General features: G+C 38.8%; 2 protein-coding genes across 3 annotated transcripts in view; one reads left to right on the top strand and one right to left on the bottom strand.

Annotated features, from left to right (window-relative positions):
- The window catches only part of Cdc6 (Cell division cycle 6), a 128,553-nt gene extending 123,579 nt beyond the window's left edge, over nt 1-4,974 (bottom strand). For both annotated transcript variants that reach the window (XM_067151841.2, XM_067151842.2), the window contains exon 1: nt 4,808-4,974. The gene's annotated coding sequence lies outside the window, so the exon portion shown is untranslated. The remainder of the gene's footprint in view (nt 1-4,807) is intronic.
- Nucleotides 4,975-5,118: 144 nt separating this feature from the next.
- Nucleotides 5,119-26,008, top strand: part of ncm (nucampholin) — a 202,837-nt gene continuing 181,947 nt past the window's right edge. The window contains exon 1 of the mRNA XM_067151843.2: nt 5,119-6,612. Within this exon, the coding sequence (XP_067007944.2) occupies nt 5,518-6,612 (1,095 nt within the window). The 5' untranslated portion in view covers nt 5,119-5,517. The remainder of the gene's footprint in view (nt 6,613-26,008) is intronic.

Here is a 26,008-nt window from a genome sequence, read left to right on the forward strand (position 1 = left end):
TAAAACCAGATGAGCTCTATAGAGAAACCGAAGTAATAGATGGTATTAGTGATCATGAAGCTGTTTTTGTTGTAGTTAAAAATAAATGTGATAGAAAGGAAGGTCTTAAAAGTAGGACTATTAGGCAGTAGCATATGGCTGATAAAGCAATCTTGAGGCAGTTTCTAAAAAGTAACTATGATCGGTGGAGAACAGTAAATAAAAATGTAAACAGACTCTGGTATGGGTTTAAAGAAATTGTTGAGGAATGTGAAAACAGGTTTGTACCTTTAAGGGTGGTAAGGAATGGTAAAGACCCACCTTATTATAATAGAGAAATAAAGAGACTAAGAAGGGATGCAGATTGGAAAGAAATAGAGTTAGAAATGGCTGTGTAAGTAAGGAGAAATTGAAGGAACTTACTAGAAAATTGAATCTAGCAAAGAAGGCAGCTAAGGATAACATGATGCCAAGCATAATGGAAGTCATACATTTTAGTGAAAAATAGAAGGGTATGTATACGTATTTTAAGGCAGAAACAGGTTCCAAGGACGTTCCAGGAATAATTAATGAACAAGGGGAGTGTGTATGTGAGGATCTTCAAAAGGCAGAAGTATTCAGTCAGCAGTATGTAAAGATTGTTGGTTACAAGGATAATGTCGAGATAGAGGAGGAGACTAAGGCTAAACAAGTATTAAAATTTACATATGATAACAATGACATTTACAATAAGATACAAAAGTTGAAAACTAGAAAAGCGGCTGGAATGGATAAGATTTCTGGGGATATACTAAAGACAACGGGTTGGGATATAGTACCATATCTGAAGTACTTATTTGATCATTGTTTGGCCGGAGGAGCTATACCAGATGAGTTGCTATAGTAGCCCCTGTGTATAAAGGAAAGGGTGACCGACATAAAGCTGAAAATTACAGGCCAGTAAGTTTGACATGCATTGTTTGTAAGCTTTGGGAAGGCATTTTTTCTGATTATATTAGACATGTTTGTGAAATTAACAACTGGATCCATAGAAGGCAGTTCGGTTTTAAGAAAGGTTATTCCACTGAAGCTTAACTTGTAGGATTGCAAGATTAGCAGATATCCTGGATTCTGGAGGTCAAATGGACTGTATCGTTATTGACCTGTCTAAGGCATCTGATAGGGTGGATCATGGGAAACTACTGACAAAAATGAGTGCAATTGGACTAGACAAAAGAGTGACTGAATGGGTTGCTATATTTCGAAAAAATAGATCTCAGAGAATTAGAGTAGGTGAAGCTTTATCTGATCCTGTAATAATTAAGAGGGGAATTCCTCAAGGCAGTATTATTGGACCTTTATGTTTTCTTTTATACCAGGTGGCTCACGGACGCTGTACTTTCTACTTATAAATGTCCCGCATGCATAAGTGATGTGTGGGGTGTCTACCAACTGATTTTAACAGGGGAACTACTGCCAGTGGGCAGGTTACTTGAGAATATGAAGAGATAAGAAACAGAATCACACTCGCAGCATGTTACTCAGCGCTGGCGGTCGAATGCACCCCTTGCATTAGTAAACATCGTTTTTGACCGCATAGTTCTAGGCTGGTGTATGGTACAGTCGCACTATATTTACTGTCCGCTTATTGCCAATGGCTAGTGTGTTCAGTAGCGACGAATACATAGACATTATTTTAATCTGGACAACCCGGTCGGAATGCAACCGAAGCTCCAAACAGACGTATGCCTTCTACATAAGTATTTCACCGAACAGTATCGTTTTTGTTTCATACAAGCAACTCTTTTATCGAGTGGAATGTCTACACATGTATAAATTAACAAGTGATTAAATTTCCTTTTCTGCATCTTTGGCGTGTTAAACAGTAGCGGCGATTAGTGGGTGGGGCGTGAAGAGAAAGTCGCCCCTGCCCCTCGCCACTTTGTGGACTAAACATTACATATTCACTTTAGCCATGGGCTAACTGCACAGCTAACTGGCCCGGTTTTTAGGTCTCTACAATGTAATTATTAAATTAATGTAGTAATGGTCCACCTTTCAATACTATAATATGTAATATTCTAAATTACATTAATTAGGGACTAGTTTCGGCCTGGGCTTGCCATCTTCAGCCTTAATGTAAAACACCTCTCCTTCTGACCTTCCCCTCTCCTTTCCTTCCTTTTCATTTGAATTTCACAACAGTTAGTCTGAAGCACACTCAACAATGGACCACACAGCTCATGCTGTATTGAGAGGTAAGTCTCATATAACCTATGCCATCTAACCAACACATTCTCTCATTCAATTCATTAATTTAATTTTATCTAATTTATCAGGTTAACTTCATGGGCACCGCAATGAATCGCAAAATTTTTATACCAGACACAATGATCTGTGTTAACCACATCTTCATGTGCTGTCCTGACAATGTCCAACAACATTTCAGCAAGATTTAACAAGCACCATGAGAGCATCTCATTTATTATTTTAATTGAAGATGAAACAATATCTAACAGTTCCCTGTCAGCTAGTGGTTATTTACAGCAGTGTCCAATGGATTACATATAGCTAACACCACACATATAGATTTGATGACAAACTACAGGATCAACATTTACCAGTTCCTATTGAAATGATCAGCAGTATTAGAACTAACAGTTCTGTGTATATAAATTAATACTTAATACTTGAAATTATTCTCAATGATGAACATACTCAAGATGTTAGAACCTAGTTCATTTTCAAATTTATTCATATTCCATCCCAGTTTTTAATGTCACTTTGTATATATTTGTTTTCATTTGTTTTTATGTCAATTGTGTGCATGTACATTTGTTTAGTTACTATCTGCGCACTTTTTAGTGATAGATTTTTGTACTCGTTGGAGAAGTAAGAAGGGTTCCGTTAATACTGCCAACTGAATGGAAATGAAATCTGAATTGAATCGATAATATGATCGATCGATATGAATTTTATAAACCTTTATTATTTTAAGCAAACAACTGTGTCTCACACACACAATATATAATACTATATAACATTTCCCGTTGCGAAACGTGTTCTTAGCATGAATTCTATAGTTTGGCTTTGCTGTATAAACAACAACAGTACGAGTACTTAAAGTGTACGCCAGATGTCGCACAGCGATGATAAGCGATTCTTAGTTTGTGTTTCAAAGGTTGCCAATACGAATCTCGAAGATAACCAAAGTCGACCACTTCAGCACTAGGGTGTAAATCTATCACTAAAAAGAGCGCAGATAGTATTAGGTGTTTTACATTAAGACTGAAGATGGCCAGCCCAGGCCGAAACTAGTCCCTAATTAATGTAATTTAGAATATTACATATTATAGTATTGAAAGGTGGACCATTACTACATTAATTTAATAATTACATTGTACTTGTAATTCAATACGGATCAGAACCATGATGTTTATAACCTATGATTATTTTAGGTCTCTAGCATTCTGTAGGGTGACTGTGTGGAAAAGCTGAATTAATTTATATTTGAGTTCAGTGAGAAAGCTGGTGTGGACTGGTTAGGTCTGTCTAGTGACAAAACCATTGGTTTGGTCGGTTAGGTCTGGTTAGTGACAAAACCATTGGACTGTGACCAAGCAAAGGGGGTCTAGGGGCATAAGGCCCAGGTTAGGACCGTGAAGCAGCTTTCAGGTCTCTAGCATTCTGTAGGGTATTGCACATTGTTTACTTTACATGGCGTTTTTATTTGTGCTTTTATTCAGCAGGGGTTGGTAATGCAATCTAATTATCATCGTTGATGACAATGATATCACATTCTTTTCACATTGGCCAATAGGATGGCAAATAGCAACTTTAGCAATGGACAATGATGGATGCTGCTCTTTATTAGGTTATAAAAGTAAATTTACTTCTGGGAGCAGGATGGAAGGTTCCCAGATATAGCAATGAACACATCTCTCCTCTGAAAGCAATTCCAAGGAGATTTGCATAATTTCCACTTCCTTAAAATGTTAAAATGTTACAAACTGTGGGTTGCACAGTGTCAACTTTTGCCCAATCACATCTTTGGCTTTGACAGTATGAAAGTGACAGGTACACTATGAGTAATGCTGGTAAGACATTCCTTTTGTAGGTAGTCCCCATGATGAAATGTGTGGAACTTCTGCTGACAGCATCACTTGGCTTGTACAGATATGTAATAGCACTTTCTGAACAAGTGAAGAAAGCACCAGCTGATGATGGAGCTGATGGGAACCCAACCTTCCTTCTGCCTTAATTTGCTATTACATCACATAATGAGGAGATAATACGATTTCCTTAACAAGTCTCACAAGAAGAGATCTAGTTGATTATGAAGAGGAATTGGATGTTTCAAATGAATGGGGGTGAAATGTTGTTCACACGTATGATTTATAATAAACTGTGCTATTAAAAGCCGAGCATATGAAAACTGCAGCTGATTAACAGGATACTCGGGAGACCTTTAAATTATCTGACCGAGCCCGATAGCTGCAGTCGCTTAAGTGCGGCCAGTATCCAGTATTCGGGAGATAGTAGGTTCGAACCCCACTGTCGGCAGCCCTGAAAATGGTTTTCCGTGGTTTCCCATTTTCACACCAGGCAAATGCTGGGGATGTACCTTAATTAAGGCCACTGCCGCTTCCTTCCCACTTCTAGCCCTTCCCTGTCCCATCGTCGCCATAAGACCTATCTGTGTCGGTGCGACGTAAAGCAACTAGCAAAATATAGATATATATATCTGACGCAAAATAATTTTGGATCTACTGCAAACACCACTATCAACCAAGTTAAGTCATGCCCACCATTACAAAAACATACTTCCAATGATCCACGAAACACTCACCAGAAATATCAGAATCAACAATGAACTTCAGTCCTTAAGACAGTGGATACACAGAAACATAACTCGCTCGATTAAACTATTAGCACCACCGCTGACAAGTACATACACAAAGAAAGCATCCACAGGCTGCAGCTGGCTGAAATCGCGCGGGAATCTTACTGTGGCGGGAAATGTCGCAGCTGTTGGGCATGTTGACCAACTGTATGCATTCAAAAATTATGTATATTCCAAACTGCCGAAACTGCACATGTCGAAGAATAATCGATGGTTCGATTATTAATCATATCGATATATTTGATCCGTGAAGTTAGTGAAACTTGGGTTGAATATGGTGGTTGTAATAAAAGTTCATTTTAATCATAGCGCCAAAGTTTCATCAAACTTTTATCTATGAAACAGTTATACTTATATGTTGTGATGAGCAGAGTTATTTGAGGAATTCAATGGAACGTCAAAATTTATATATTCTATGGCGGGCAATCTAACAGCTGTAAAGAGGTTATGTTGTTCCAATTAGTAATTAAATCAGTTTGATTTATCATTTTTTCAGTGAGAAAATTGAACGCCCAACTGTGTAGATATTTCATATGAAAATGATAATAACAATAATGTATTGAATTCTGGTTTGTGATTTACTTTTAGTGCTCATGGATGACTATATAGTGGAATGTGTGCGTGCTGTGTGACTGTGTGAATGAACGAAAATCAAAATGTCAAGAAGCATACGAACACCGTCCAGATCTCCTGATAATACTAGGAGATCAGAACATAGCAGTGGAACTCGTAAGAGACGAGCCCGAAGTAGTTCCCGTGAAAGTGTAGGAGATAAACATAACCGAGAACCCGAAAATAGCAAGCGACAAAGGAAAGAAGATAGAGGCAAGTATGAAAAGTTTTCCGAATTTAGTAGAGACAGATATTCCAAAGATAAGGCCGATAGAGACTCTGGTGTTCCTCATAAAAGAAGGGGAGACAGAAATGACACAAGTAAATCATCCAGAATTCCTCAAGAGACTAACACAGATCGAAGTTCTAAATCATCATACCAGAAAAATAGAACATATTCCAAAGATGACTACAGTAATCGTTCTTCTAGAGACCATATACAGTCTTCAAGAGATGAATACAGTAGTAGCAATTTTCATAAAGATCGATCGTACTCTAGGGAGGATTATGGAAACGATTTCAGTTCACATAGAGATCGGGGATCAAATCGTGATAGATATGCAAGCCAAGAGAACGGTGATTCTCGAAGAAACAATGATCGGTACTGGAATAAATATCCTGAATCTAAAGGTGAACGTTCTGTTGGACCGCGATATTATGGTTCAGGTGATTCTTCCTCCAGAGATAAGGAAAAGAGGTACCAGAACAGTGAGCAGAAGAGCAAAGAAAGAGAAAATATGGATGAAAGACATCAGAATTCTGCACCTGAAAAAGATGTTGAAAATGGAAAAGTACCTGAACCTGCCCCACCTCCTCAGAAAAAAGTTGTAGATATGCTTACCTCAAGAACAGGAGGTGCGTATATCCCTCCTGCAAAATTGAGGATGATGCAAGCACAGATAACTGATAAATCAAGTGCAGCTTATCAGCGCATAGCTTGGGAAGCTTTGAAGAAGTCGATTCATGGACATATCAACAAAGTTAATACTGGGAATATAGGTATCATTGTCCGTGAGCTTCTGCGGGAGAATATTATACGAGGTAGAGGTTTATTATGTCGATCCATCGTCCAGGCCCAGGCTGCTTCACCAACATTTACTCATGTATATGCAGCATTAGTAGCTGTCATCAATACAAAGGTAAATATGGCATAATATAAGTTAGTCTGCTTTCTCTTTTACTAGAAAGGCTGTGTATTAATGATTACATTTTTGTGATCAAGGTTCTGATTATTCCTGTCAATATCGTTTATTTTGTGAATGTGTCAATTGGAGTTCTTTTACAGCCCTTATTATCAGTACTATATTCCGCATACCCCAACATTAATGCCACGAGTCACCACTTGTATCGCTAACATATACACACCGAATGACTCGTTTGTTTACTTCTCGTGGAGGACGTGGTTAGGCAGTGCACAAGGCTGCCAACCTGTCTAGTTAGGAATTAAGTTAAGCACTAATTCACTAGTGGTGAAAAGGTGAATAGCACCTTTCTTCTTGTCGTGCGTACAGTATGCCAAAGAGCGATAGTAGTGCATTCTCTGTGGGCTAATGGTGGAAAGGTGAATTACAAATTTTTCTTGCCATGTGGACAGTTGGACAGTTTTTGTTAAAACTATCCTCGAAATCAATACGCAGTGTTATAATGCAAATTTAAAATTCACTTTTATCACATCTAAACATTGTTTCGACCTTGATTGGGTCATCTTCAGTAGAATGTTAATATTGGCATGTATAATGGTTAAAAAACTTAAATTAGAACAAGATATGATGTGATTGTTTAAAAAGTTCTTAATGAGTTCATGTAGGCCTGCTCGATGAATTACGGTAAAATCTTCCATATATATTAATGACCCTCTTGTCCACGTGTTTTCTCTTGATGCTTAAATAGTTAGAAGTCATTTAACAGAATTGGGCAGTATTTGATGAGCGTTCAGTGTTTCATAATTAGGCTAACTGCCAATAAGGAGTTTTCTAGAAAAACAAATGTTGTGGTGATGACTAACCTCCCATTCCCAGCAGAGGTTAGTCATATTATACTACTGTTATATTATACTACTATTTTTTTTTTTCCAAATGATATTTGTTCGTGGCATCGACCTCTGCAGATCTTTTGCCATTACTTTCACCACATGATAGGAACCTGCATGTAAGTATAATTGCGGAAGTGTAGAGTGTTGAATGAGAGGAAAGGAACGTTAAGGACGACACAAACACCCAGTCCCCAGGCCAGGGATATTAATCTTTTACAGTTAAAAACCCGTCACCCGGCCGGGAATTGAACCCAGGGCCACCAGGCGAGTTGGCCGTGCGGTTAGGGTCGCGCAGCTGTGAGCTTGCATCCGGGAGATAGTGGGTTCGAACTGCACTGGCGGCAGCCCTGAAGATGGTTTTCCGTGGTTTCCCATTTTCACACCAGGTTAATGCTGGGGCTGTACCTTAATTAAGACCACGGCCGCTTCCTTTCCACTCCTAGGCCTTTCCTGTCCCATCATCGCCATAAGACCTATCTGTGTCCGTGTAGCGTAAAGCAAATACCAAAAAACAAAAACAAAAATGCACTGCGGGGCCGGACTTTATACTACTTATAAACACATTGCTCTTTATATCAAATTAATTTAAACTTTTTTGTTTACAGGCATTTTGATCACCATGTTTGTTTTTTGTTTTTTTTTGTTTTTTTCTTTTTTTTTTTCTAGAAAACTCCTTATGGCAGCTAGCCTAATTATGAAACATTGAACGCTCATCAAATATTGCCCAATTCTGTTAACCGACTTCTAAGCATCAAGAGACAACATCTGACAAGTGGTCATTAGTCTAGGCCTATATGGAAGATTTTATCGCAACACGTCGAATACATGAACTCATTAAGAATGTTCCTGTTCTAATTTAAGTGTTTTAACCATTAAAAATGCCAGTTTTAACGTTCTACTGAAGATGACCTAATCATGGTTGAAACATGTTTGGATCTGATAAATGTAAATTTTAAATTTGCATTATAATATTGTGTATTGATTAGGAAGCTAGCTTTAACAATAAATTGTTGTCATAGTGATTTGCTGTTAATACGGAAATATGAAATTTATACCTTGTGGTGCAGACAGTATGCGCTGTGGTCATTGGGGCCACTGTTCTCATGGTAAAGATTGGATTAGGACGATAGCAGCGCATTTTATGTGGTCTGTGGTGAAAAGGTGAATTACAGAGGTATCCTCCACTACGATAATGTTTCATATAAGAATATTGGAGTGGAAAAAATGAATGATAGAATAGAGAAGAGCCGACTAAGATGGTTTGGGCACATAAAGCGAATGAGCGACGAAAGAATGCCAAAAAAAGTGATGGAAATGCAAATCCAAGGAAGGAGAGGCTGTGGACGACCACGATTGAGATGGAAGGATACCATCCAACGCAGCATTATAGAAAGAAACCTGGACTGGGACACAGTGTTGGAGGAGGACTGGTGGAAAGACCGAAGAAAGTGGAGAGGAACCATATTTGCCCCTACCCGGCTACAGCTGGATAAAGGGAAATGATGATGATAAGAATATTGATGTTCTGTATTCCACATTGTTCCCACTTTACGTTGGCCAGTAGGAATGCTAGTAGCTACTTCAGCAATGGAGAATGCCGTGTGCTGTTCTTTATTAGGTTATAACAGGAAATGTACTGGCTGGTAGGTTCCTAGACATAGCAATGAACACATCTCTCCTCTGCAAGGAATTCCACTTAAGATTTGCATAATTTCTACTTCCTTATAATGTTACAAACCTTGCGATACACGGTGTATATTTTTGCTGCCAGAATTATAATTTTTCAATCATATAGTCAGTACAGAGCTGTGTTGAATTAATATCCTTCATCTTTTCCATGTCTGGCTCCATGGGTTAAGTGGTCTAAAGGGCCCCAGATTCTATTCCATTTCGGGGATTTTAACTTTCATTGGGCAATCGCTCTGGCTCGGGGGCTGGGTGTTTGTGCCGTGTTAAGTATTAGGTAGAGCCCCACCCTCGCAAATGCGACAGCATTGACTCGAGAGACCTGTACCATGCCTCTTCTGGAGACTTTATCAGTAAACATTTGATGAAACTTTCAGTTAGTGTGTGTCTTCCTCTATTTCACATACGGATCATATGTCCCCATTCAAATCTATTCAGAGTAGCTTGTTTCAGTTCAGCAATTGTCATACTTGCCTCTTTCCTCACGTGTTATAGCATTGTACCGACTCAGATGTTTTGGTGACAATGGAATGGGTAAGGGTAAGGACTAAAAAGGAAGTGACCCTGGCCTTAATTTAAGGATCAGCCCCAACATTTCTCTGGTATGAAAATAGAAAACCATCTTCAATGCTGCCAATAGTGGGGTTAGAACTCACCATTCCCCAAATGTAAGCTCACCGCTATGTGATCCAAACTGTGTTGCCAACTCACTCGCTTCAATGCCTCCTGGGATGCCATCTAACCAAGGTGATCTTGGCCTTGCAGTCTCACCATTCTGAGCATGACATCATTGTCCAGGGAGTTAGGCCAAAGTAGGATGGCTTTCGTGTCACAATACTCCCTTCTGAAAAGATTGTTGGCTTGATCTGATCCAAGGTTTTCTTTTTACGATATTAATTCTGGCTGTCCGTGGTATTCTCAGCAGATGTTGCGAAATCAAAGCTCAAATGCACTGTTCGTGCTCTTGTCAGCTTTCTTCAGCAGCATTGTTTGCAACCATAAGTGGGCAGGCACAAATCCAGAAAAAACTTGAAGGTACAGTTCAACTCTTTTGTTGTACTCGCTAGTACAAAAGGAAACGGTTCATGGTGTGGATTACTGTAGTCACATCCTAGTTCATTAATCACGGGCAGTGGCTGAATGGCCTAGTACCTAGTCGTGAGAGTCGGGATACCAGTTGCTGTGGAATGGGAGACGGGACATATTCTGAGTTATGGCCCTCCTTGTGCGCACACGACTAGCATTATACAGTTCACATATGGTCCTCAACCTGTTAGAGGAGAGGTTCTCACAGGGACTATATGTAAGTAGGGTAGCATCCTTCTTCACAGAATTTACTTGGCTCAGAATATTTTAAGTATGCCTCAGACTTGTGGGAGTAACGAAGTCCCACTTCCATTTGATAGACGAGGGAATCCTTGGATACAACTTGGCGATCCAAATGGAATTTGAAGGGGAGCTATCAGTATTAATGGGGCTTACAGGTATGAAAGAAAGTAGAATTTGCTGAGTCAACAACGACAGTGCATCTGGATTTTTTAGGCATTAATGATATTTGGATAAAGGGAGGTAACGAGGAAGAGATAGGAGATTATAAAGTGTTCTTGACAGGTATAATAATGGCATATGGCCTCCGGAGAGGCCTGGTGCGGGTCTTTTTCTCGTAGACGGCCTATTATCTTGATGTATCAGTTTCTTTTCTGTGAGTGTCAAATGCAGGAAGGTGGGTCTTCTCCGGTCTATAAATGTCGATGTGTGTGATTGTGATGCGCTAGCTTTGGCTGCCTGGCGTGTACTCACCACGTGCACTTACCACAGCTGCACTCAGACTTGTTATTAATGATTGATAAGTCAACCATAAACTAATGAATAAGCATAATATACAGCAGGAAGAAAAGCATAGACATTCTCCATATCATATTGAAGAAAATCAACAAATGCAAGACCGGAAACTTACTCTAAAAAAATTGTTTCCTATTTATTGTAATGGATCTTACATGAATCTGCACATTTTAAGATGACATTCTACATGTACTATATATATTTTTAAGAGTGTTTATGTAACTGTACTTTTAATAATAGTCCTTTTATACGATTTTCACATCATATTGAAGAAAATCAACGTACGTTAGACGAAAACTTATTCCAACAAAATGTTTCCTATTTATTTATTATAACGGATTTTACTTGAACTGTATATTTTAAGACAACATTTTACATGTATCACATATATTTTAAAAAAAGTGTTTACGTAATTGTACTTTTAATAACAGCCCATTTACATGATTTTAGGCCTGAAAGATTCACCTACACATTTTAGATTGTACATAGTCGAATTTACCCTGAAGTATGCTCAATTAGAAGTAAGATATATCCTATTATTATGACTATTATTATGGACAAGGCAAATCAGCTAATTTGATTTATGTGAAGGTAACGGTGTACAGCTGAGGATGACTACATGTAAAGAGTCGAAACCGGTACTGTAGATATTTGTATTGATAAGGTGGAACCTTTCTCATCTATAACTTACGACGGCCTATTAGGTGACCTGCATGTCTGTGAAGATGAGGACCCTACCTAGGATGATTTCTAATGCTGAATACGCCACACTCATCCAGCCCCCGAGCCATTGGAATTAACCAATTAAGTTTAAAATCCCCTACCTGGCCGGGAATCAAACCCAGGGCCCTCTGGACCTGAGGGCAGCACGCTAACCATTTAGCCATGGTTGTTAAAAAAGGAAAGGGCAGAGTGTGGGGTAGGACTGTTCAACAGGAATACTATTGCACACAACATAGTATCCGCTAAGTATGCGAATGATGTGGGTAGATTTTGCTGATGAGGATGAAGCTGACTAGTTCTATGAAGCACTGCACTGGCGTAGCAGGGGGAGATGTGATACTCCCACGTGGCGCGTCCCAGGTGGCGGATAGGGGGGTCCTAACCAGCTTACCGGCGGACTTAAGGGAAATAAAATACCTCTTGCAGACCAAACACACGACCGCCTGTGGGTGGGGGACGCAGACGAAGAATACACCCACAGTATCCCCTGCCTGTTGTAAGAGGCGACTAAAAGGGGCGACCCAGGGATGATTGGGTTGAACCATGAAACTGCTTGTGATTAGTACCACCACGCGGGGAACACCATGGGTCGCTATTACTTGCGCGTATTACCACTATGTTACGTACAAAATAGGTTTGTGATTAGTAGCAATCAGGAGCACCGTGATTAGTAGCTCTATATGAGCGACACCAGAGTTCTGGCTTGCCTATGATTAGTAACCACTCTATAAGGAACACCACGGGATAATACGAGTCCCTGTGGTTAGTACACTTATGTGATGAAAACCATAGGTATGCGTTGCCTGTAAATGGCGCCGCTATGTGTGAAACATCATAGGTCTGTATTACCTGTGAGTAGTACCATAATGTGCGGAATACCGCGAGTCTACGATACTTTTGATTAGTACCGCACCATGTCAAATACCATGGTTCTACTTTCCAAGCGATAAGTACCATTATGAGAGGCCGATAACCTGTATTTTGGACCCCTTTAACTTGCAAGCATCATCGATTCAGTGTTGAGCTCTAGAAGCAGTCCCTTGGTCAGTAATACTATGGTTCTCTGTCAGTTTCTGAGACTGAGGCATTGTGGGTCGGCTCCACTGATTGTTTTAACTTCATATCCATCCGTTCATTTTTCGTCCTCACGCTTTGAATTCTGGTCAGTGGAGAATTTTGGATTTTTATTTTGTCACTGCATTTCGTCTCATTTCGTACCATCAGGAGCCGATGACCTAGATGTTAGGCTCCTTAAAACAACAAGCATCATCAAGCGAAGCACTGAGTGACATCATAGTCAGGGTCAACAGCAACGTTAGGGTAGTGCTATTGGGCGATTTCAATGTGAGAGTTGAAAATAGTACTGAAGGATATGAGAAATTGATGGGTAAATGTGGAGAAAATATGGAAGCTAATAGGAATGGAAAGAGTTTGCTGGACTTCTGTACTAGTATGGCATTAACAGTTACAAATACATTTTTAAAGCATAAGGTTATTCACTGCTACACATCGGAGAGTAGGGGTACCAGATCTATAACAGACTATCATTACTGGCTTTGAATTCAGGAAATGAAAAATGAAATGGCGTATGGCTTTCAGTGCCGGGAGTGTCAGAGGACAAGTTCGGCTCGCCGGATGCAGGTCTTTTGATTTGACTCCCGTAGACGACCTGCGCGTCAGGATGAGCATGAAATGATGATGAAGACGGCATATACACCCAGCCCCTGTGACAGCGAAATTAACCAATTATGGTTAAAATTCCCGACCCTGCCGGTAATCAACCCCGGGACCCCTGTGACCAAAGGCCAGCACACTAACCATTTAGCCATGGAGCCGGACTGAATTCAGGAAGTTTGTTACGAATGCGCGGGTATACCAGGGATTTTTCAATGATGCAGACCACTATCTGATGTGTAGTGAACTAAGCATCTGTAGACCTAGGATAGAGAATGTGAAATCTGTCTGCAGACGAGTAAGGGTAGAAAATCTTGAGGATGAGGAAATTAGACAGAAGTACATGGATACGATTAGTAAAAGGTTCAAAACATTAGACAGTAAGCAGGTTCAGAATATGGATGGAGAATAGTAGTAGTAGAAAGAGCAAGGGAATGCCTGGGAACAACTGTGTGTAAAGATGGGAAAAGTTAACATCTTGGTGAAACAATAAAGTGAGGGCTGCTTGTAAATGTCAACGGAAAGCATATGAAAAATGGCTCCACACAATGACAACTGCAGACAAGAAACTGTAGATAGATGAGAGACACAGAGCAAAACAAATAAGTTTTGAATCCTAGAAGAAGTCTTGGGAAGATTTTAGTAATAATCTGGAAAGGCTAGGTCAAGCGACATGAAAACCTTTGTGGATAGTAATAAAGAATCTTAGAAAAGAGGGAAAGAGGAATTTTTTGGGGGTAAATCTGGTGAACTCATACTAGATCCCAGGAAATCACTGGACAGGTGGAAAAAATATTTTTAATGTTTTCTCAGTGTAAAAGGAAATTTTTCTGCTGATGTCGCAAAGAGCTGAGCTCATCAGGCAGATGAGTTAATGGAAATACACTTGAGGAGGTGAAAAAGATGGTAAATAAACTCCAGTGTCATAAAGCAGCAGGAGTGGACAAAATTAGACCTGAAACTGTGAAATATAGAGGGAAGGCTAGGATGAAATGGCTTCATAAGATTAGCATGGAATGTTAGTAGGGTAAGATACCTTTTGATTGGATGAAAGCAGTAATTCCATCTGTCTGTAAGCAAGGGAACATGAAGGATTGCAACAACTATCGACGTAGTTTATAGATCAGTATACCGGGCAAGGTGTTCACTGGTAATTTGGAAGAGAGGGTGCGATCAGTGGTCGAAAGTAAGATGGATGAAAACCAGAGGTGTTTCAGACCACAGAGGGACTGTCAGGATCAGATTTTCAATATGCCCCAGATAACTGAAAAATGCTACAAGAAGAATATACAGTTATGTTTATGTTTTGTAAGTCTAGAGAAGGCATAAGACATAGTACTAAGGGAAAGTATGTTAGCTATTGTGGGGGATTATGGGATTGAGGGTAGATTATCAAAAGCATGTATGTTGACTATTGGGCTGCAGTGAGAATTGATGGTAGAATGACTTCTTGGTTGAAGGTATTTAACTTACAGCAGTTGGCAAGGGAACAGGAAGGATTGCAACAGCTACTGATGTAGCTTATTGATCAGTATACTGGACAAGGTGTTCGCTGGTAATTGCAAAGAGAGGGTGCTAAAACCAGAGTGGTTCATCTTTGTTGAAATGTGTAAAGTAGCAGGGAGAGATTCAGTCAAGTGGAAATATAATAACCAGTTTGGCCTATGCCTACATGTTGGTCTGCTGAAAGCCTGCATCTCCAAGACTAGGGAAGAAACGTAAGAGAGGTTGGGAATACAAAACTGGAGCAGGAAGGTCGTTTCAGGTATTTAGGATGTGTTCTCCCAGGATGTTAGGTGAGATTGACTCGAGGTACTAAAAAGCTAATGCAGCGATCAGCAGTATTCTGTAAGAAAGGAGTTAGGTCCCGAGCGAAACTATCTTAACACCAGTCTCTTTTCAGACCAACTTTGCTGTACGAGAGTGAAAACTAGGTCAACTCAGGATATCTTTATTCGTAACTTGGAAGTAACAAGAATGAGCGCTTGCACAAACATATGGGAACAATGACAGGAGGGTACTCAGAATAAAGTTAGAAATGATGAAGCTGTACACCTAAGTTCTCTTTGGTGGTGGGGTCATATGGGGGCAAATGGAGGATGGTAGGTTACCTAGGAGAATAATGAAATCCATCATCAGGGGTAAGAGAAGTAGAGGGAGAACAAGACAAAGATGTTTAGACACAGTTTCTAATGATTTAAAGATAGGAGTTATTGAACTAAATGAGGTCACAGCTAGTTATTAATAGAGGATTGTAAGTAAATTCACAGATGCTTGTAGACTGAACGCTGAAAGGCATAACAGTATAAAATATACTTGTAATGTATATATCTTACGAAGCTAAATGTAAAAGCCCTTTTATTTATGTAATATCCAAAATACAAACATAACATGCAATATTTCAAACTAACCTGTATGAAATTAACTTGTGAAGGTAAGTTGGTGGTCTCTCAGCTTTCCACGAGCAGTGTTTCACAGGCCTAGCCTGAGTTCATAATAAAACATAAAGACATAGTGAAATAGTTTTAAAAACAATGTATTTGTACCCTAAAGCAAATTACATATAGATCACTTCCTGTCAACAGCGCTGTGTCCACGCACAAATCTCAGCTACTTCTGATGGAGATATGCTATCAGTCACTACTGATCTGCAGTTACGGTAGTCGACCAGGTGGCAGATTGCCTATCTGTTGTTTTCCTAGCCTATTCTTAAATGATTGCCAAGAAATGGGAAATTTATTGAATATCTCCCTTGGTAAGTTATTCCAATCCCTAATGAATATTTGCCCCAAGTTGAAATTGAAGAGGACAAATGTGGCCAGCGCTCGCCTGGCACTGAGTCATAGAGTGTACCTCAATGTGTTTTTAACTCACTAATCATGATCACTGTCACTTCACATCATTACGATTTTTAATTTGTTTGTATATTATGTAATCACTGTTTTACTACTGAAGATGGCCTTGAGATTAGGCTGAAACATGTATAGACTTTGCTTCATCTAACAGATGATTTGACTTGTATTGATAGGAGGATTTTATGAATATTTTCTTTTGTAAAGTGATAACCGTCAATACGGATTGAGATTCATAACTTGCAAAGTCATAGAGTGTTTTCGCACAAGATTTCCTGTATTCTATGGAGGTATTATGTATATATATTCAGTCACGTAATGAAAATAGCATTAGAACAATACACTGACCACTAAACACGTGAACACTTGACTAGACTGATGCTTACGCTGATAAAACTCTCAGCAAACTGCAAACGAGAGGAACTTGTGGCGCCGAGCAGCACATTGCGGCAAAGTGCTTGGCGGGAGACCGGGCGAGCGACAATACCCTGAATAGATAAAATAATGTCTGTGTATATGAACCTTTCAAAAAAACCTTCTTTAGTCAACTGCCATTTGTATAATACTATGGGTAATGAAGATGGAAAATATGTTCTTTAGGATTTCTGCTTCCTTAACCTCTCTATATCTAGGTGTGATCACTACACTTGGATTTGCATATTATAGTGAAAGACCTACACTTTATCTGCTTTCAGAATTGGGGAATTAAAGTCTCATGAAACTTCCATAATCATATCACAAAGGATTAGGCTACTGTCATTGAACCCTTTTGAATATTGGAAAGGAACGAACAAGTGTCAAATCATGTCATATAACCTATAGAGGAATATGAATACTAGGGTGAAGCAAGGACAAATATGAAAACAACAGAGGAAAAGGACGATCTTCATACAATTTCATTTTCCTTTCTCTCTGTAGGCTATATGTCATGCTTATGTTATCTTCTTTTGTCTTTGTCCTGTGTGTTTGACCTGCTGTATTCCTGTATTTCCCCAGCTTTCTTCTAATCCTGCTCTGACAATAAGCCCTTGATGAAGCCAGGAAGCGGAAATGAGCTCATTGATGAGGAGAGAATAAACGTTCTCCTCTTCCCTCAATGACATATAACCAGAACGTCACATCACACTTCTGCAGCTACTTCCACAATATACTGTCTATGTTGTATGACCTTGTGAGCCATCTTCTTTAACCTGGATCCGCCCAGCGTGCCGTATATGACACGGCAAACTAAACCGTCTTCTTGGACTCGTTCTACTGAAACTGCGTGCACTGTGTTGTTTACTATGGTATTGTCGTGTTCAGAGAAGTCCCACCTAACATTTTACGTGGCTTGTTTTAGTATATCATGCTCATTGGTACGGTATAGCTATATAGAAAGAAGCCTTGTTTTCACGAATGCCACTAACGGCTGCATGTTTAAAATAAGTCATTCCTGTTTTACTTTTATAGTTATTTATGTTACCTGGATTTCATGGATTACAGAGGTGAAAGAAGGTGTGGGCATGAATGGGTCGGTATACGACAATCAGAATTTTAATTTAAAACTTTAAAATTAGAGTTGTGTTTCTTTTCTCTGCTATTTTTGGTTTATTTTCAGATGTGAAATTTTACAAACAATTTGTTTAGCAAAAACAAAATATCAGTTACAGAACTAGCTTGTTAGTTTAGGTACAATATAGGAAAAATCAGAATAAATAATCAACAACCTGCCAATTAACAATCTGGGCTTCAAGCTCCCAATTAACAAATATGACTTGAGCATTCCTGCTCCATTCACTCCATAATCAAGGAAATGGATCTCCCAATTTCCTTTACAGCATAAGGAGACAGAGTATTCAAAAGATGCAAACATTATACCATATCAGCCTTCCAGAGGCACCATTCAACCTTTACATTAACATAATAGAAAGAGCATCTATGCTCTCTAAAATTTACACTTAACGTCTAGGCCTGTCAAAAGCGCAACCTACATTTTACAATTTCAAGCAGCATTTACTGTCTTGTATGCCTAACGTAAAACTAATGAAATCAAATTTCACAGGGGTATTGAAAACCCATTCTACTGGGCCTTTGTTAAAAACATAGGCTAATGTTACTGGCCCAAAAATCAAAATTATGTGGAGGCGGACACTTGCGCTCCTTGAAATTTGCAATGAAAAGCTTAAAACCCTACTTCGGCTTACGGCCCAAAGTTACAGAGGCCAATCCTGTGCTACTGACGTGACTAGATGGAAAAAATATTTAAGTTGCTATGTTACAAACAATAACAGTTACGAGGTCATAGTCCCTCAAAATTAAGTTGATAGGGAACCTGAGGGGGTAGCACTCTCTCTATTCCCTAATTACGTTTAAGTTCCTTTGGCTGGTTTTGAAATTTTATATTTTAGAAAATTGAAGTTACATTATTAAAGATTGGAAACCTTCCCCTCGAGCTAGCTGCCAAAACCTATCACTTAGTTCAACGAGGACTGCCATAACCTTGAGCTGATAAACTACTCGATGATGGACGAGGCACCCCCGCCTTCCTTTGCCAACACACACACTAGACTGGACCGATGAATAAGTCGACCTGGTCAAAAATGAGCCTGCTGTTATACCCAAGTGCAAGGTTCTAGAGAACTCTGGGCTAAGGCCCGACACACCCCCAATTCTTATTGGGTAATTAAATAAATACTAGACATAGTTTGATTGGCTGAAAAATAAATATACAAAATTTTCTATTGGCCAACATCGTAAGTTGGCAGGAAGAGATTGAAGTGTTGTAAACTTTAACTTTAAACGAAGAGTAATCAACTCAGTGTAGTAAACCTTAAAATAAAAAATTGCTTTAGAATTTTAATAGTTCCTCTTCACACTAGAGGGCATAACATAAGTTTTTTAGTAGAGACATCTGTACAGAAAAGTCCAAACTTCTTGAGTTAGTTGTTGTGACTTTTAGATGGTAGATAGCGTTCTCCAAGGCTGTACCTCCTGGTACAATTGAAATGGACCCTGTTGTGCTATATTTTTCTCTAAGGTGCTTATATGTATTGAGATTAGCTAAGATATGACTGTGTGATGACTGGTATCCTTTCATTTGAAGTAGAAATTTGGTGGTACTTATGTAGCACACTGGACGGAAATGCTATCATTCCGCCCGGCACAATTCAGCCTATAATTTTTATAGTTCTGATGTAACTTTGCGTTCATTTCATGCTTCTTTATCAACCTGGCAATGCATAATAGTGTAGGCTATAAGTTTTAATTTAACCATTTTTAATCACACAGAGTAAAATTTTCACATAAAATTTACACTACATTGCGGTTTCCTTGTTGAGATGTATCTTTTATGCAGTTATTCATCCAGTATTTTCACGTGCTTCACATTAATGGGTTCATACATTTTTCTAGGAGAATTTTATTGCGAGAAGTACTCGACTTGTTGGAAAATTATGAACTTTCCGACATCAAGCCTCCAGATGCTGCAGTTTCGCCGATAATTTACCTGGTAGTCACCTTCGAGCAAACGCAGAATTAGTGACCTGTGAAACTCCGACTGACTATCAAGACTTTGAAGATGTGCCTGTTGAAGTGGATCAAGCTGAGTTGGTACAAGTAAGACCCAGAAATGTACCTCAAATTCCTGCAAAATAGGAAAAGCAAAACCTTAGCACATGATCAGGAATATTTCCCAACAGTGACTTCACCGAAATTTGAGAAAAGTCATGCATTGAACTGTTTTAGTCAATTTTTACAGATAACATTCTTAATCACTTAGTTTTTAATCTAACAAATATGTCAGCTTTTTGATTTGTCCTTCCCTGAAAATTACTGGGCAAGTAATGAAAGTTTTCATTGCAATTATGATTTTATCTGGATACAGTACCATTCCTTCGAAGAGATCATATTGGGAGGATACGTGTGATGTACACCATTCTGTGGTGGCAAGTGCTATGCGCGAAACAGGATTCTTGAAATTTGCTGTTTCATTCACTGTGCTGATAACACAAACCCAAATTTCAATGACAAAATGTGGGAGTTGAAATCTCTGATTGACCTTCTACGTGCTCATTTCGTGGAAAATTTCCGAGCTGAGGAGCACTTGTCATATGATGATTGTATGGTACCATACTTTGCGAGGCATCCCTGCAAACAATTTATAAGAAGAAAACCTATTCGTTTTGGTTGCAAGTTATAGTGTCGAAACACTCGTCATGAATATCTTGTAGATTTTGAAGTATACCAAGAAAAAATCCTAACACGAATGCCCAGTATGAAGCAGAATTTGGGAATTTGTGCAGCCCCTCTTGTAACAATGCTGGATAAATTCGACCGGATCTGAAAAATTTGACCTTCAAATTACACTTTGAGAATCTCTTCACTGGAATGGGATTGCTAACGCACCTTGGTGCATGGGGATACGGTGCTACAGGCACACTTCGAGAAAATTCCATTCCTAAGAATTGTAATCTGAAATCTTCTGCTACCATGAAGAAAGAAAAACGGGTACATATTATTACCTAAAGAGCTTGGAGGAAGGTGTTCAGGTTTGCCATTGGGTGGATATTTCAGTAGCAGCCGTAGCATCTACATGTTATGGGTGCACCATGAAAAACAGGTATCTCATAATTTGAACGAAAAAGGACGGGCTAGAGGTGGAAAAGTTCGATTGTCTCAGCCATACATGATTTCTCAGTACAATATGGGTATGGGAGGTACTGATCGTTTGGGTTGTAACTTGACAGATGTGCGAGTCGGAATACAGTGGAAATAATGGTGGTGGGCAATATTTGCCTGGCTCGTCGATGTAGGAAAGCATAATGCACGGCCGCTGAAACACATGTATTAGTTAAAATTTCTTGTTATTATATCCACCTATTAAATACTTAAATTTTTATTGTCTCTAAAAGGACATTTACCACTATACAAACATTAAATGGGACATGTTTCGCCCATTATGTCGAGCATGTTCAGCCATTTTGTACAATTATCTCAAGGTTGAGTCCTTATGTTAAACTTTATTTACAATTCTTTATCATAAGATATATGGAACACTATAACGCATTAAAACAAAATAAGTATTCTGCAATGGCTAACCGCATGAAAGAAACTGGCCATCAATTTAGTACAATAAATACAGAGCCCTTAAGATAATAAAAAGAATTGAAAAAGGAAAGTTAATGACCGAATATGAAAACATTTCTATTCATTTAGATCAGTTCTTCAATAAGGAAAAAACCTAAACGATGCAGTCGAAATAAAAAGCCCCTTAATAGAACAATTACCAAAATTGTTACAAGCCTTTAAATCAGATAAGAGCAAAATATTAAAAATTTTCAACCCTAAACCTTCTAATACATCAACAAATACAACTCCCACCTTGAATATACATAGAGATCCCCCACCACAAGTTAAACCAGCATCCAATACCCGGCCTACACTCCCTTCGCCTACGTCCCCTACTTGTCCTCCCCATGTTATGCCAGTATCTAATGCCCTGCCCACAGCTCCTTCTTTCCCACCTACTCGCCCTCCACCACACACGCCCCATACGTATAACACAAGAAGTAAGAACACGAAGACAAAAGGTCTCAGTACGGCAACAAGCACAGCTAGGCACTAAAGCGTGACACGGAAAGGGGTAAGTGATGTTTCCAGCCTTAAGTATCTATAAAAATGATTACAAACCATCAGACTCATAACATTCTTTTGTTACGCACATACGGTATTCTTCCATAACGTTGCAGTAAACAGCTTACCAACATCTAAGTAACAAACATTTGTGTCCCTTTTAACAACACTTAAAAACAAACAGACCAGCAAAAATTGGCCAATTTAACATTGGTTTGGGGATTGCAAATATGATGCATACAACGGATTACAAACCTTCAATATTCTATTTTCAATAATGGTGTAGTTCTCATCCAACGAGATTATGCCGCAAGTTTAAATTTTCTAATTCATTAACCTTCATATGAATATTTTATACTTCAAAAAATAACTTAACACTAGCCGTGTTAAAAAAAAAAACTGGAATTTTTTAGCCAAATCTTACAATAATGATTGACATATTACTATGACTTGGACATCAACTTCCTGTGAATAATGTCTAGTCTGTTAATGACCCATTTTGATTGGTACTCCTTTGTGTTTACTTTTTATGTAATAATGATCTATTATAATGATTATTTGGTGAAAACTACAAGTATGATGCATATATAACAGATTACAAACCTCCAATGTGGTACAGTTATCATTTATGAGAATATATTGCAAATTTTATTTTTTTATTCATTGATCTTCATATGAACATTCGTACTTAACACAAGCAGTGTTAGAAAAAACTGGAACCTTTATGCAAAATCTTACAATTTAATTGACACATTACTATGACCTGGACATCAGTTTCCTGTGATTAACGTCTAGTCTTTTAGAGATCCACTTTAATTGTTACATTGTATGTAATAAGGATATTTTATTGTATAATAACATTTTAATCAACAAATAATTCACCTTGAGATAATTGTACAAAATGGCTGAAGATGCTCGACATAACGAGCGAAACATGTTTGGTAGAGACAATAAACATTTCAATAACAAGGAATTGTAACTAATATTAGTAAGTTCAATACAGTCAAAAAACATATGCAATGAAACACATGTCTCGAGAAGGCATTTCTTACCTTGATTTTCGATGAACAATTGTCCTGACTTATCTCACACGCTTGTTCAGCAGATCTCATGATTTTGGACATAATGCAGTGCAGGAACTTTGGTACTATGAAATGCATCACTGGCCTTGTACAATTTCAGGAGCAAAGAGCAAATTGCCTTGCTAGGCCTAGAACCCAGTTCACCAAGTGCAATGTGGATTTATGTGTAGACTGTTTTACTGATTATCATACGCACAGAGGTAATAAGTAGTATGTACTTCTATTTATAGTACTTTTCTTAAACAATCTTCCATATTCCAACATCCCTCAGCCCCACCTTAATATCCTCTCCCCCTCCCCCTTTTCTTCTCCTTCCGTTCTTTTTCTCCCTTCACCTCCTCAAGATTTCCTTTGAACTTCACCTACCCCCCATTTCTCTCTTCAGCTTATTACAACACACGTTAATTCCCTTATGACATATTTTATTTAAATATTTTCTTCCACCTGACCAAATTTCTTTCTTTCTTTCCTTGCTGTCATTTATTCAGAGTCAAATGTATGGTCCGCGTTGAACTGCGAATTTCTATCCACCTTTATTTAACTCCATATATGTCAATACTCCAAACGTAACATCCATCGTCCTTCAAGATTCTAGAAACAGAAGAGCTTTCTTCTAGCATCTTACTTTGCATCGACGTTTATTTCAAGTTTATAAACATCTTGAGAAGACAATGTTACGGTACTGTAATTTCAATTGATCTGTGAATGAACAGCAGCATCACTTGAAAACCAACTTTTTTCGATTTCCATGACCAACAATTTAAGTTTTGCTTTTACAACTTGTTACTTTTATACGGCGCACGGGACCTTTTAATGGATCTCTAGTTTTTAACATAATGTAGCGCATCTCTGGATTCTTAAGCCTCCACGCGCAACAATTACCTTCCTTCAAGTTCCGAAAAACTGAGGAGCCTTTTCAGCATCCATGTGTTTTTACGTCTATGAATATCTTAAAAACGACGTAATTTCATCTCAGTTGTCCTTCGAATATACAGCAGCAAATTTAAGAAACCAGCATATGTTGAATTCCTTGACCAACAACTGAAAAATTTCTATCCCTATCAACTTTTTAATGCTATACGGCGCACTGGTCTTTAATCGTATATAAACGACGTGACTTTGGCTCAGTGGTTCTTCAATTGGATACCAGTATCTTAAAGGAGCCAGCATATTCTAATCTCCTTATCCAGCAACTCAAGAATTCTTTTCTATTACATCTTTTGAGTGCGCACTGGACTTTTTAATGCTATACGGCACACTGGACTTTATTCATAAATAAATGACGTAACTTCGGCTCACTGGTTCTTCAATTGGATACCTGCATCTTAAAGGAGCCAGCATATTCCAGCAACTCAAGGATTCCTATCCATAACATCTTTTAATTTTGCTTTAGGCTGACGATGACCTATTACTAGGTCGAAACTAGTCCCTAATCATTTATGTAATTTAAACTATTTACATTTTGTAGGCCTATTGAAAAGGTGGACACAAATAATACATTAATTTACTCTATTGTAATCACTTGACTGATACGGCCTTGTAATAATACTCAACATGGCTTAGCTGTGTTGATACTGCTACACGGCTGAAAGCAACGGGAAACTACAGCCGTAACTAACTCCCGAGGACATGCAGCTCTCTCTGTATGAATGATATACTGATGATGGCTTCCTCCCGGGTAAAATATTCCGGAGGTAAACTAGTCCCCCATTCGGATCTCCGGGTGGGGACTACACGAGAGGGGGCGATCATCAGGAAGATGGATACTGACATTCTGCGAGTCGGAGCGTGGAATGTTAGAAGTTTGAATCGTTGTGGTAGGTTAGAGAACCTGAAAAGGGAGATGGATAGGCTAAAGTTAGATGTAGTTGGTATAAGTGAAATACGTTGGCAGGAAGAACAAGATTTTTGGTCAGGCGACTACCGAATTATCAACACAAAATCAAACAGGGGAAATGCAGGAGTTGGTTTAATAATGAATAAGAAAATAGGGCGGCGGGTAAGCTACTACGACCAGCATAGTGAAAGAATTATTGTCGTCAAGATAGACACCAAACCAATGCCCACCACAATAGTACAGGTCTATATGCCTACTAGTTCAGCGGATGATGAAGAAATCGAAAGAATATATGAGGAGATAGAAGATTTAATACAATATGTAAAAGGTGACGAGAATCTAATTGTGGTGGGAGACTGGAATGCAGTGGTAGGCCAAGGAAGAGAAGGTAATACAGTAGGAGAATTTGGATTGGGACAAAGGAACGAAAGAGGAAGTCGGCTGGTTGAATTCTGCACTGATCATAATTTAGTCCTTGCCAATACTTGGTTCAAACACCACAAACGACGGCTGTATACGTGGACGAGACCTGGAGACACCGGAAGGTATCAAATAGACTTCATTATGATTAGGCAGAGATTCAGAAACCAGGTGTTGGATTGCAAAACTTTCCCAGGAGCAGATGTGGGCTCTGACCATAACTTGTTGGTCATGAAATGCCATCTGAAGTTGAAGAAATTGAAGAAAGGAAAGAATGCAAAAAGATGGGATCTAGACAAGTTGAAAGAAAAGAGTGTGAGGGATTGTTTCAAGGAACATGTTGCACAAGGACTAAATGAAAAGGCTGAAGGAAACACTATAGAGGAAGAGTGGAGAGTCATGAAGAATGAAGTCAGTAGGGCTGCTGAAGAAATGTTAGGAAGGAAGAAAAGATCAACTAAGAATCAGTGGATAACTCAGGAGATACTAGACCTGATTGATGAACGACAAAACTACAAGAATGCTAGAAATGAACAGGGCAGAAAAGAATACAGGCGATTAAAGAATGAAGTGGATAGAAAGTGCAAGGTAGCTAAGGAAGAATGGCTGAAGGAGAAGTGCAAGGATGTCGAAGGCTGTATGGTCCTGGGAAAGGTAGATGCTGCATACAGGAAAATCAAGGAAACTTTTGGAGAAAGGAAATCTAGGTGCATGAATATTAAGAGCTCAGATGGAAAGCCACTTCTAGGGAAAGAAGACAAAGCAGAAAGATGGCAG

Source organism: Anabrus simplex, chromosome 7 (genome assembly GCF_040414725.1).
Source record: "Anabrus simplex isolate iqAnaSimp1 chromosome 7, ASM4041472v1, whole genome shotgun sequence".
Lineage (NCBI taxonomy): Eukaryota > Metazoa > Arthropoda > Insecta > Orthoptera > Tettigoniidae > Anabrus > Anabrus simplex.